This window comes from Hyla sarda, chromosome 8 (assembly GCF_029499605.1).
Source record: "Hyla sarda isolate aHylSar1 chromosome 8, aHylSar1.hap1, whole genome shotgun sequence".
NCBI lineage: Eukaryota > Metazoa > Chordata > Amphibia > Anura > Hylidae > Hyla > Hyla sarda.
The window spans coordinates 163,778,653-163,793,173 of record NC_079196.1 but is presented as its reverse complement, the minus strand read 5'-3'; the positions used below and the strand labels follow the sequence as shown (position 1 = coordinate 163,793,173).

General features: G+C 42.7%; 2 protein-coding genes across 10 annotated transcripts in view; both read left to right on the top strand.

The window, feature by feature from the left end:
* Window positions 1-7,882, top strand: part of LOC130284735 (lipopolysaccharide-induced tumor necrosis factor-alpha factor homolog) — a 41,030-nt gene extending 33,148 nt beyond the window's left edge. The window contains exons 2-5 of the mRNA XM_056535424.1: window positions 2,908-2,979; window positions 5,052-5,111; window positions 5,662-5,824; window positions 7,682-7,882. Of these exons, the coding sequence (XP_056391399.1) occupies window positions 2,925-2,979; window positions 5,052-5,111; window positions 5,662-5,824; window positions 7,682-7,790 (387 nt within the window). The 5' untranslated portion in view covers window positions 2,908-2,924 and the 3' untranslated portion in view covers window positions 7,791-7,882. The remainder of the gene's footprint in view (window positions 1-2,907; window positions 2,980-5,051; window positions 5,112-5,661; window positions 5,825-7,681) is intronic.
* A 619-nt stretch (window positions 7,883-8,501) lies between these two features.
* LOC130284734 (lipopolysaccharide-induced tumor necrosis factor-alpha factor homolog) overlaps window positions 8,502-14,521 on the top strand; it is a 114,702-nt gene continuing 108,682 nt past the window's right edge. For 8 of the 9 annotated variants that reach the window (XR_008847128.1, XM_056535416.1, XM_056535418.1 and 5 more), the window contains exon 1: window positions 8,509-8,560. The gene's annotated coding sequence lies outside the window, so the exon portion shown is untranslated. Of the gene's footprint in view, window positions 8,561-14,521 lie in introns of all 9 variants that reach the window. The other variant, XM_056535422.1, reaches the window with a different exon arrangement.

Sequence of the window (14,521 nt, the reverse complement as noted above, 5' to 3'; positions counted from 1 at the left end):
TAGAAACACTCCAGCGACTCATAGGCTTCAATATTACAATGAATCATGTTGCAACACAGTCAATTTTTCCTTCTCTAGAGGAATTAGTTCAGTTTACTGCTCTGGCTTCTCAACACCCCCTATGATACCAGCACCATGTGACAGAGAATCCTATCTTTCTTGGTTGGGTCTCTGTCTTGTTTCTACTTCCAGCCTCACAAATATGTAGACCCAACTCAACTAAGGATCTTGGGATCTGTTATGGAAAGGCACAAAAAGCTTGGGCAGCATAATGTCTTATCCAGTAATTTGCTGCTTAGTTGCTGCATAAGGTGTGTGTATGTGCGTGTGCCCGGGGGCAGGCCAAGTTCACTGGTGGTAAGTGGCTTATGTGCTATAAGAATGATGCTATGGGCATGTGGTGTCCCGGCACCGTATTTCATACTGTGCCTTGGTTAGGGGGGTCCCCAAAGTCAGAGTCCCTAGGACTGTCGGGGTCCGCTTCCCTAGTTAGCCCCTAGTCACGCCTTAGTAACTTGATATTTATAAATATTATCATTGTAAATATGTATATTGTGTTACTCACTTGTTTAGCGTCGCAGGACCTGCGGGTCATGTGACTTGGTTCAGAAATCTATGGACCTTAGGTGGTTCTTGAGTCACGTGTTTTCCCATAATGCCGTGTAACGGTGAGTGACAGTTGTTTTGGACCAATTCAAAACGGCCAGCCCCTGCCCATATAAGGGAGCTGCGGCCATTGATCGATCTCTTGGGTTGCTGACACTGAATGAGGTAGGACCTCCGCAACTTTCAAGTACATTTACTAGGCCAAAGCCTTGCGGCCTCGGCCTATACCACAGCGGTTATATAGATATAATTCCCCGCTACTCTCCGCAAGATCACTGGACCTAAACTCAGCGGATCTTTGCAACGGAATCTTCCTAAAGCTTATCTGATCTCAACCAACTGTCAATCGCTGCTCAACTACAAATAGACTTTGTTATCTGGACTGTTATTGCTATTGCCTGCTTCAGAAAATCTTCAGTAAAAGTTCCTGCAAGTTTTCAGTTCACAGTGGTTGTGGACAATCCATTTATTTTGCACTCACCTATCGCTCTTGGGAAGGGTGGCGATAGGCCCTAGCAACATTACAGTATTTAACCCTCACCCTGGCGTCATGAGTGACAAGGGTTAACAGCGCCCTTTATAATCTAGAACAGCAACACCACAACTACCCTACATACCCCACCAAGGCACCACAGGCACATAGGGGAAAGGTCTGTCTCATACTGCAAAGTGATATAGTGCTGAGAGTGGCGGAAAACTAGGAGAAAAGAAAACTTTTAGGTATTTAGGAACAGATTTTGTAATGCATTACAACATTCACTTTACACCAGGGGTCTCATACTCAAATTATCTAGGGGATAGCAGCTGGGTGAGGCTGGGCCGCATGCGTCCCTTACATATAATGCCCCCATCATGCGCCCCTTACATATAATGCCCCCATCATGCGCCCCTCATCCTCCACCAGCAACCCCCCCATTCCCCCTACCCCTGTGTGTTAATGGCATGAGCTGACGGATGATGGGGGTGCTACTTCTGGTTCCTCACATTAGGTAGTAGCAGGTTCCCCACAATAGGTAGTAGCAGGTTCCCCACATTAGGTAGTAGCAGGTTCCCCACATTAGGTAGTAGCAGGTTCCCCACATTAGGTAGAAGCAGGTTCCGCCATTAGGTAGAAGCAGGTTCCCCCATTAGGCAGAAGCAGGTTCCACACATTAGGTAGTAGCAGGTTTCCCACATTAGGTAGAAGCAGGTTTCCCACATTAGGTAGTAGCAGGTTCCCCACATTAGGTAGAAGCAGGTTCCCCACATTAGGTAGAAGCAGGTTCCCCACATTAGGTAGAAGCAGATTCCCCACATTTGGTAGAAGCAGGTTCCCCATATTTGGTAGTAGCAGGTTCCCCACATTATGTAGAAGCAGGTTCCCCACATTAGGTAGAAGCAGGTCCCCCACATTAGGTAGTAGCAGGTTCCCTACATTAGGTAGTAGCAGGTTCCCTACATTAGGTAGAAGCAGGTTCCCCACATTAGGTAGAAGCAAGTTCCCCACATTAGGTAGAAGCAGGTTCCCCACATTAGGTAGCATTGTCGTCGTCGTCGTCCCCCCGTCCCCCCCCCCCCGACTCTCATACACACAGACAGACACACATGCACACAGACACGCTTACTTGTTCTGCGCTGCGCTTCTCCTCGCCGGCAGCAGCCTGACGAGTGACGTCACTGACGTCCTCCTGTGCGGGTCTGCGGAGGGATGTCACATGTGCGATGTCCTTCATCAGACTCGGGCCAGCCGGCCAACCGGAAACCGAGAGGAGGAGGGCAGGGTAAGTGAAGCCTTCCGGCATTTAGCGCTGCTTACCCGAAGCAGAGCTAAATGCCCGAAGAAGTTACCTTCCCCGCACCCCGGAACTGCATGTCCCGGGCGTCGGGCAATACAAATTACACATACCTGGTGCGGACCACAAACTTTCATTCTGCGGGCTGCAAATGGCCCGCGGGCTGGGAGTTTGAGACCCCTGCTTTACACAGTGCTGCACGATACCTATTTGTAAGAATATCACTAGAGGTACACTCATAGAATCAACCATTATAACATTGTGTGGCAGAGAGTTCCATATTCTCACTGCTCTCACAGTAAAGCATGCCCATCCATAATAGTAAAACCTATTTTTGAGCTAGATGTAAAGGATGTCCCCCTGACATTGTTACAGGCCTATGTGTGTTTTAAAAAACACCTATGCTTTACATTCATATACAGTAAAGTTTAGTAACTAGTCTAAATTAGTTAGAAAATATTTATTTGTCTTAAAATAACATCATGGATGATAATTCTTTTCAAATTCTAAATTTTCTCTATCAATGTAGGTGAAAAATAAATTATCATGTATCAGCCAGATAAGGGGTACCCATCAACGGCTCCATCATACCCACAACCAGGTAAGTTTAACAATATTTTATATGTTATTCTGTTAAATTAAGCTGTAATATATGCCATACATTTTTATGGTAAGAATCACTCTTTGTAAAGTTGTGACTTGTAGTAGAGGGCTAACATATTGGCTTTGCAGCTATTAGACCTACCTTTAATCAAAGACTACGCCCCCCCCCCCCCACACTGATTATAAGAGTGGGAGTTCCATGCCTCCCTGGATGAAGGAAAAAGTGGTTGTACATGTGTGCTACAGATTTATTCAAATTATGAAGGTAGCTGAGCTCTGCATGTGTTCCATTAACCCAGGGGCACCCAGGCCTCATCTCAGAATTGCTGGCTTCAAGTTGTCAGATCCCTACCAATGAGACACTCATCACCATGGTGGGGCATTTTAAGCCACGTTGATAAGTAATGCCCCGTGACAGGCAAGGCACATTTTACTGTTCTTTTTGGTGCACTATGCATAATGTTCCACAATTATGGCAAATATTTACATATGACTGTTATGGAGAAATACTCCATATAAAAATAAGAAATTGTTTGCAATTTAAAATTAGTTTCTCATAGCAATGGTCTATTTTCATGATTGATAATTTAGAGAAAAGACAAAAGCCCATCAATTGTAAACTTTTCAAGCCTAATCGTCTAGAGTCTGGGTACATTATGTTCCCATGACACAGATTTACCTATGACTAATCCTAACTGTACTGTACAAGAGGATCCACTGCAAATATACAAGGCTGTTACCTGGATTTCTGCTATGAATGTACTGTTAATGTACCATTTATCCACTTGCTATTCAGGCTATCCCGTGGCTGTTCCATGCAGAATCCATGGGAATAATAAGGGGAACAATCAAAAACCGTCATGTCTAAATGTAAACCTGAACAAACTCTTTAAGGTTATTGTAACGGGTCACGGCAAGTGGTGGATCCACTGGGCCTGTGTGGATGATGACGTGAGCCTTGTCAGGGAGCGGAGTCTAAGGTGTCGCTGGTTTTCACCAGAGCCTGCCGCAAAGCGGGATGGTCTTGCTGCGGCAGGCGGCACCCAGGTCGCTACCCCTGGCACTACTCATCCACACAGGTTGCTGGGATGTGGCATGGCACAAAGGGAAACTGGCAAGATGTGGCCAAGGTAGCAGTAGGTCAGGGCAGGCGGCACAGGTGCAGGGTCAGGTAACGGAACAAGGAACAGGTACACAGAGGCAACAAAGATCCAGCAGGGAACAAAGGGAGGAGCTGATAATTAAAGACAGGGTGCAGGTGTAAACACTTAATTAAATGAGCACTGGCTCTTAAAATGTAAGAGCTCCGGCACGCACGCCCTAGGAGGCGGGGGCACACGAGCTGGAGCTGCGAGGACAGGAATACCAGGGAGGTGAGAGACGGGCTGGGATTCGTATGCAGGCATGTCCCACGATGCGAATCCTAGCCCCGCCAGCAGTGGGGACATGACAAGAGAGCGCTCACGGCCAGCGTGTCTGGCCGGAGTGCAGATGTTACAGTTATGTTTACATGACAAAAATCTCACACAGATCCTGCTGCTAAAAATCTTGAGAGATTTCTGTCCCATTGATTTCATTGGAATTCCAGATTTTTCTGATGCAGATTTAAAAACCACATTGTAGCAAAAGTAAAGAATATAAACCCCAAAAAGATCTGCCAAGAATCTGCATATAAACTACATCAGGTAGCCAAACGCAGGCTAAATAAGGCTAATCCATGCATAAATCTATGAAATCTTCATGTAAATTCAGCATCATTTTTCTACACTTGAGTTTAGTCTAAGAGGTCGCTATCAAGTGAAATTATGACATAATTATAAATTATTTTTATACATGTAATACATACATAACCTAGATTTTTGGACTGTCAAGAAAGACATCTTTAAGATGTTAAGAACTTAATGGGCGACGTGCATTATAAAATTGCTATAGATATGATCCCTTCTTATGAGAAAATACTCTGAAGCTGAGTGCAAGTGTTTATGAATTAGTTTGATCAATATTGATAAATGCACGCATCTACAAATGTCCAGTCTTCTTAAAACTTTCCTTTTTTACCTTCTTGTTCAGGTTATGGAGAAGCTTATCCAGCCCCACCACCATACGCAGCTGGAGGGGCACAGCCCACAGGTAAAGTGTAACTATTATATAGGAGACTTGGTAAAGGACTCCAACTTCAATACAAAAGATAAAACCGCAGCAAGCAGGAGTAACTTGGGGCAAAAAAAGGTGATTTATTCCATCCTCAGTAAAAATGTATCAGGTGCAACGCTTCGGTAGTCTCACACCACCTGAAAGCCTGAAGATGGTGGTGTGAGACTACCGAAACGTTGCGCCTGATAAATTTTTGCTGAGGATGGAATAAATCACCTTTTTTTGCACCAAGTTACCTCTGTGTGCTGCTGTTTTATTTTATATATATATATATATATATATATATATATATATATATATATATATCAATGACTTCTATATAAAAAAAAAAACACCAATACTAGGAAAAGTAAAAACAAATAAGGCACTCGCTGTATCACTGCATATATGTGACGGTGCCCTTGCTGATAATATGTGAATGTAACTGGACCAAGCTCTATTATTACCACTCTTAACTTACTGCAATTATTCTTTTTGTTCCTTTTTTTATTTTATTTGTTTATCTGTTTTCCCTTCCCTTTTGCAGTAATTGTGGCTCCTGCTGTAACTACAACAGTGATCATGTCCTCATTTGCTGACACGCCAACCTCATGTACCTGTCCTGTCTGTCGCCAGAACATAGTGACACGTGTAGAATATAACTCTGGGCTCCTAACCTGGCTTATCTTTGGCATCCTGTTACTGATTGGGTAAGCATTTAAAAAGGAAGCAAACTATAATATTAAATTCTGCATTAGTAGGGAAAAATATGATTGGGGGCAGTTTGCTAAGATTAGTGTTTCACATACAAGTCTATTCCTGTTGCTGTTAGTTTTGGCAGAGTTATTAAGACTTCCAACTTCCACCCCTTTAGAAATTTATATATATATATATATATATATATATATTATATATATATATATATATATACACACACATATATATATATATATATATATATACAAAATATGAAAATGCCCCAAACCTGCACAGTGTCTTTATCCCCTTAAAGTGTTACTGTCACCTAAAAAAAAAACTGACATGGGTTTTGATGGGTTGGGGTCTGGGTCATAAGACCCCTTACTGATAGCTAAAACAAGTAGGAAGAAGCACTCCTTATTGTCCCTACTGCAGCAGATAGGTTCTATAGAATTCCTATGAGCCCACCTTCTTCAGAGAGGAGACAGAGGGAGAGGAGACAGTGCTGAGCTGAACTTCCCGAAAGTTTTAGAAAATGTTGGGATCTCGGCACCAAGACCATCACCAATCCAAACTTTTGACATGTATCTATGGTATGTCTGCAATGCAAAAATGTCTACTTAGTGTGAACCCAGGCTTAAGGAGCAGAAGGGCATTTGGGCCTCCTCAGGCACCAGGGACTGGCTATGAGGGATATCCCTGCAGTCCCTATAGTGTCTCCCCTGATTTAGCCTTGTTACATTTGTTCTGTAGGTCACTAAAGGCTAGGCATCCTCAGATGATGGACCACTATATAACAATAAGTAATACAGTGGTCCCTCAAGTTACAATATTAATTGGTTCCAGGACGACCATTGTATGTTGAAACCATTGTATGTTGAGACCATAACTCTATGGAAACCTGGTAATTGGTTCTAAAGGCACCAAAATGTCATCCAAAAATAGGAAAACGTAAGAATTAAAGAAAAATAGGTAGATAACTAATACAGATAAAGCAAATCCTTACATATAAAAGAAAGAAAGATCTGCTGGGAGCTGTAAATCACTGTCTATGTCAGTGTTTCCAAAGCATGGAGCCTCCAGCTGTTGCAAAACTACAACTCCCAGCATGCCCGGACAGCCAAAGGCTGTCCGGGCATGCTGGGAGTTGTAGTTTTACAACAGCTGGGGGCTCCCTGCTTGGGAAACACTGGTCTATGTAGAGGACAGGAGCTTCTTCAGGGTCCTGTACAGTACACACAGTGTCCTAAAAAAGTAACATGGAGTCGCCCTCACCTGGTGTCCAGAGGAGCAGGTAACCCTGGCACAGGTAAAGTGTACAGAACATGTAATACCTCCCTGTACTGTAGGGGGCGCTACCAGACACCAGTCAGTGCATACACTTCAGTAATACAGGTAAAGAGTACAGAACATGTAATACCTCCCTGTACTGTAGGGGGTGCTACCAGACACCAGTCAGTGCATACGCTTCAGTAATACAGGTAAAGAGTACAGAACATGTAATACCTCCCTGTACTGTAGGGGGTGCTACCAGACACCAGTCAGTGCATACGCTTCAGTAATACAGGGGTTTTACCAGTGAATGCCCATTCTGATTGGTCAGTTCTTCCGGCCATTGACAGGTATCACAGATCTGGACTGTCTGTACATTGTATGTTGAGTCTGGTTTCAACTTACAATGGTCCAGAAAAGACCATTGTATGTTGAAACTATTGTATGTTGAGGCCATTGTAATTTGAGGGATCACTGTACATGTTCACAGCCATCATAAGAAGGAACCAAGATGGATTGTTCTGAGATACAAAGAATCCAAAACCTGGGCAACGTGTTTTTTTTGTATGACCTTTTGATTGTGTCTTCTTCCATAGTTGCTGGCTTGGATGCTGCCTCATTCCTTTCTGTGTGGACGGCTGTAAGGATGTGGACCATTTTTGTCCCAACTGCAATCATCACCTATCAAAATACAAAAGGCTTTGAGTACGATCCCTAAACTGTGCAAGAAAAATACCTTCTATTATAAGGTTTTACAGCAACAAGTTATATTCAGCATATGAATTATCACCTTATTTGAGCTCCTGTGAATGTGATCTGATTTACTAATCTTATACAATGCAGATTTTATATTAAATGTTCAATTGTACTGAGTTGTTCCTCTTTGTTAATGCTTTATGTGTTCATTTGGAGCTTTTATCTGACGTTTAGGAATTATCGGCAACAATATTGGGGGAGATTTATCAAAACCTGTGCAGAGGTAAAAATGCCCAGTTGCCCATAGCAACCAATCAGATTGCTTCTTTCATTTTGCAGAGGCTTTGTTGAAAATGAAAGCGATCTGATTGGTTGCTATGGGCAACTGGGCAACTTTTCCTTTGCACAAATTTTGATAAATCTCCCCATTTGTCAAGTTTCTTATTGTGGCTCTGCTAAATCACAAGGAACCGGGCACTAATAGTAGTTTTTTAATAGGATAAAATCATTGTGGAGAATTTGGCTCCTCACGTTGGTACACATAGGGGGAGCTTTATCAAAACCTGTGCAGAGGAAGAGTGGTGCAGTTGCCCATAGCAACCAGTCAGATTGCTTCTTTCATTTTCCACAGGCCTCTTTAGAGGCCTGTGGAAAATGAAAGAAGCAATCTGATTGGTTGCTATGGGCAACTGCACCACTCTTCCTCTGCACAGGCTTTGATAAATCTCCCCCATAGTGCCTGTGGATCTATATTGCCACTCTAAGGACCAACTACTGAGGTAGACAATGACATGTTTATCAGATATTTGCCAGATATTTTTGGCAATTTTCTTTCCCTGTACCGTGTACATATATGTTTCAAAATTACTATAAAGTTGGAAATAAGAATGTTTATGGCATTTAGCCTTGGTTCTAGGGGTAAGCTGGGCATGTGCTTGTGGTGTTGTCAACAGGGCACTCTGTCATGGTCGCTTTTTAGGTAGAGAGCTAGGAATGGTGTCAGTAGATTTAGAGGGTGAGTAAAATGCTTGAATATTGGAAATGAGAAAATATGTTTAACACGGGTCATCCAGGAGTAGAAAAACATAGCTGCTTGTAAAAGTCCTCAGTTTGTGTGTAGTATTACAGCTCAGTTACACTGAAGTGAATGGAGCCGACTTGTAATACCACACACTACCTGAGGACAGGCGTGGCACTTGGCATATTGTTCACCCCTTCTCAAGATCCCAATGCCAGATGCTCCTCCTTCTCTTAGCACCAAAGAATGAAACCTCCTCACATCACAGACAGATATACAAGAGTTGGGGCACTGCCAGGAGCCTCATGCCAATCAGTGCCGTCCTGCAATCTATTTATACAGTATGTATAGATGTGCTGACTACACCAAGAGAGATTGCAGGCATCTATTTGACTGATATATATATATATATATATATATATATATATATATATATATATGAAAGAGAGAGAGAGGGGATATTTATCTTTGGGGATATTTATCAAGACATTTGGAAAGCTTTTTAAGCAGCTTTTTTCTCTATGTGTGTCGCACAAAATGTCGCATGGGTCTGTGCAACTTTTTGTGCGACAATTGCTTTAGAAATATTTTCATGATTTTTACCCATTTAGAACACTCTGTGCCGTGCGCATGTATCAAAATTGTTGCAAAACTGACACACGATCCCAGGTTTCTCAGGTCAATTCACCCTTGCCCTACATTTTCTGTGCAACTTTTGAGTCAGGGTATCTGCGACTTTTCACCCAAAGGTCGCATGTCCACACAAAATCTGCATTCTTTTCTTTTTCGAAGTTGCATTAGCGAAATTTATCAAAGCCTATCAATTTGATAAATTTGGCATATGTCTGCAACCATTTCAGCAACTTTTGTGCTCTAAAATAGTTAAGAGTTCACACCATTCACACCATTTGTAAATGTCCCCCCTTTATACAGGTGTACGTTCTCTATGTAGAAATCTCTTTATATAGGCTATGTGAACAGACTTTTATATAATAAAGTACACCTATATGATTAGTATAAGGAGTCCACACCTATATGAAGAGACTGATAGACTATACCTATTTCTGCAGTTTCTCTTCATATAGTTGGTCTGCCAATCTGTGCAATGCAATGGTGAAAGGAGATAGGGACATTGTAGGGCACATCAGGTCAGGTTATTAAGTGCGATCACCCTTATGGGGGCAGTCATCCCACTGTAGTTGGGGTTACTAAGGGACAAGCTGGAGCAAGTTTTCGCCCCTTCCAACACTCCACAATGATTCATTACACTTTTAGTATCTTATGTCTATATATTTTTGAGAAGCTGTACAGAATTTTAACATACATGTCTATTTTTATTTCTGTTCTAAAACTCCAATATTTCATGTCTGTGACATATCTGTAATGTGTCTATTAAATCTTATATTTTTGACATTAAAGTGACCTTTTTAAGTATTAATACTGTATCCTGTAATACCTCTCTTGCAGTAGATCAACCATGCCCTTTTATCTAAATATATAAAACTCAATGTGTGTGTGTGTGTATGTATGTTCCACAATCACGTCCAAACGGCTAAAGATATTAACATGAAACTTGGCACACATGTTACTTATATGTCAACAACAACCATAGGATAGGTGATTTAACCCTTACCCACCCCCATTTGCCAGGGTCAGGGTTTTTGTTTAAAGTCCATACAAGTCTATGGGAAATATATGTTCCTGCATAACTTCCAAACGGCTGGAGATCAACAATACTTGGTCACATGTTACTTATATGTTCACTTAAAATATAGGATAGTTAATTTAACCCTTAACTACCCCCATTTGTGAGGGTCAGGGTTTTTGTTTAAAGTCTCATGCAGGTTGGGATAGGAGGACGGGATATGAGGACGGGATAGGAGGTGGAGATAGGAGGTCGAGTTAGGAGGTCGAGTTAGGAGGTGGAGATAGGAGGTGGAGATAGGAGGGCGGGATAGGAGGTCAGGATAGGAGGTCGAGATAGGAGGGCGGGATAGGAGGATGGAATAGGAGGTCGGGCTAGGAGGTCGGGATAGGAGGTTGGGATAGGAGGTGGGGGTATGAGGACGGGATATGGGGTTGGGATATGACAACAATACAGTGACCCCCCGACCTGCGATGGCCCCGACATACGATAATTTCAACATACGATGGCCTCTCAGAGGCCATACCATGTTGAAGGCAGCATCAATAAACGATGCTTTTGTATGTCGGGGCCATCGCGTAAACGGCAATCCGGCAGCGCAGACTGCTTCAGCTGCTGCCAGATAGCCATTTACAGTGCCCCGTGTGCTCCGGTGATGGTCTCTTACCTGTCCCCGGCGCTCCGGACCGTCCTCTTCGCGCTCCGCTGCATCGCCGTCGCTCTCCATCATCGTCATCACGTCGCCGCACACACCGCCCCATCATCCAATAGGAGCGGCGTGCATAGCGACGTGATGACGGCGACAAGGAACGACGATCCCGGGCAGCGGAGAAGCTCTGGAGCGGCAGGGACACCACAGGGGCGCGGCGACAGCGATGGTGGGCGACATCCATGGCAGCGGTGTCTGTCCGGAGCGGTGGGGACAGGTGAGTATACCTTCCTATATTTAACATTGCACGGATCCCTCAACATACGATGGTTTCAACAAATGATGGTTCATTTGGAACGAATTACCATTGTATGTTGAGGGACCACTGTGTATGGGGATGGAATATGAAATAAAAAGCTTCCTCCTTTGTTGATTTTTCTCCCCAACAAGGATGAGGAAGGACAAACCGGGCAACACCGGGTACTCAGCTAGTACTTTTATAAATGGCCAAAATCTGCATGCAGTAATTTTTCCACCACGATGTCCCGTCACTGTATAACGCCAGTAATGAATTACGGGCATATACGGGTGCAAACGGGCAGTTACAAAACCCCATAGGCTGCAATGCGATTTAGTCACGGCCGTCAGGGGTTTTGTAACGGCCGGGTTTCGCTGATATAGTGACGGAACTGGTGAAGGAAGTTCCTAAACGGAACTATTTCATAGTGTGAAAGAGGCCTAAAATGGGGCATGTCCTCAAAGCCCAACCTATTTATTATTGAATTCACCCAAAATGCTGTAAATATATTGCTGTAAATTCCCATCAAGAAAAAGATGTGTGCCCCCATAGTAAAGTCTAAAAACATAAGTCTAAAAACAACATTCCACACTAATAACCCAGCACTTTTAGTAAATGAGGGCCAGTGATCTAGTTTCTTTCCAACTCCCAAGCAGGCTCAATGTATAGAAACACTACACATCTGAAACACAACAGTGCAAAGTCAAGAATGGGCTCGGCAACTTGTTGACAGGAACTTATGCAGTTAAAGGGGTACTCCTGTGAAAAACTACTTTAAATTTAACTGGTGCCAGAAAGTTAAACAGATTTGTAAATTACTTCTATGCAAAAACTTTAATCCTTCCAGCACTTAAAAGCTGCTGTATGTCCCCCAGGAAGTTCTTTTCTTTTTGAATTTCTTTTCTGTCTGACCACAGTGCTCTCTGCTGACACCTCTGTCCATGCCAGGAACGTCTCCTGCTCTGGACAGTTGATGACATGGACAGAGGTGTCAGCAGAGAGCACTGTGGTCAGAAAGAAAGTAAATTCCTAAGTACTGGAAGGATTAAGATTTCTAAATAGAAGCAATTTAAAAATCTGTTTAACTTTCTGCCACCAGTTAATAAAAAATAAAAAAATAAAAAAAAATATATATATATATCCCCCCCCCCCCCCCCCCCCCCTGCAGAGTACCCCTTTAAGTTTAAAAAAAAGTCAGGTGTAGAGAACTGACACATCCTCTTTAAGCAACAGTCTCTTCTGGCTATGAGATTCAGGACAGAGTAGCTAAGGTAATTCACTGCGCTCTTACACAAGAAGCAAGTCAGGTCATGTCTACAAAGTAACTAGGTGGGTCTATGTACGTATTAGGCAATCACACTGTCACCATAGCAGATCAGGTTCCATTTGTTATACCTGTTACAGGAATAAGCTGAGGGAGCTGATGCCAAACCACAAACCACAGGATCTCTGAGCACTTAGAAATGAAAGGGCTCTATTGATGTATATGTTCCTTTGCTAAATTCCCCCTGCCTAAAAGAAAAGAAGAAAAGTACACATGTATTTCAAGGGAGAAACACTTCTAAAATCTCCAAGTATTTTAGAGGCTTTTTTTATGTGCAGATGTTTTGAGAAGCCTGTTAGAAGCTTATTTTTTGTGTATGTATTTAACTCTAATTTAGCATATGTTAGAATTATTTTTAAAGCTCCCCTTAATTTCATTGGAAGCATTTGGCCAATAATAGGTGTGTAAACTATGTGTGTTTTTTACATACTGAAAATGTGCTGACAAGAGCGCACCATTCAATCGATGGTTTGTACTTTGCATTGAAATCAATGGGGCACTTATTAAAGGGTACCTCTCATCAAAAAAACTTTTGATATATTATAGATTAATGTATGCAGAATAACTTCACAATTGCATGTTATTAAAAAATATGCTTCTTTCTATTTAATTTTCCACTTTGAAGAAATGACCACTAGGGGTCTCCCTACCAGTCCTGGCAGCAAGCATTTCAGACTCATGCTGGAGTCCTAAACACTACGAGCTGCCAGTCTGCTTTGTTCACAAAGGAGAACACTCAGAGCTGCCAGCCTGCTTTGTTCACAGCCTTTTTGGCTGTGAACAAAGCAGGCTGGCAGCTCTGAGTGTTTAGGACTCCAGCATGAGTCAGAAATGCTTGCTGACAGGACTGATCGGGAAAAATAGAAAGAAGCATATTTTTCATTAACATGCTATTGGAAAGTTATTCAACATTCATTAATCTAAAATATATAAAAAGTTTATTTGATGAGAGGTACCCTTTAACCCCTTAAGGACGCAGGACGTAAATGTACGTCCTGGTGAGGTGGTACTTAACGCACCAGGACGTACATTTACGTCCTATGCATAACCGCGGGCATCGGAGCGATGCCCGTGTCATGCGCAGCTGATCCCGGCTGCTGATCGCAGCCAGGGACCCGCCGGCAATGGCCGACGCCCGCGATCTCGCGGGCGTCCGCCATTAACCCCTCAGGTGCCGGGATCAATACAGATCCCGGCATCTGCGGCAGTTCGCCATTTAAATGAACGATCGGATCGCCCGCAGCGCTGCTGCGGGGATCCGATCATTCATAACGCCGCACGGAGGTCCCCTCTCCTTCCTCCGTGCGGCTCCCGGCGTCTCCTGCTCTGGTCTGTGATCGAGCAGACCAGAGCAGGAGATGACCGATAATACTGATCTGTTCTATGTCCTATACATAGAACAGATCAGTATTAGCAATCATGGTATTGCTATGAATAGTCCCCTATGGGGACTATTCAAGTGTAAAAAAAAATGTAAAAAAATGTAAAAGTAAAAGTAAAAAAAAAGTGAAAAATCTCCTCCCCCAATAAAAAAGTAAAACGTCCGTTTTTTCCTATTTTACGCCCAAAAAGCGTAAAAAACATTTTTTATAGACATATTTGGTATCGCCGCGTGCGTAAATGTCCGAACTATTAAAATAAAATGTTAATGATCCCGTACGGTGAACGGCGTGAACGAAAAAAAATTAAAAAAGTCCAAAATTCCTACTTTTTTAATACATTTTATTAAAAAAAAAATTATAAAAAATTTCTTAAAAGTTTTTTATATGCAAATGTGGTATCAAAAAAAAGTACAGATCATGGCGC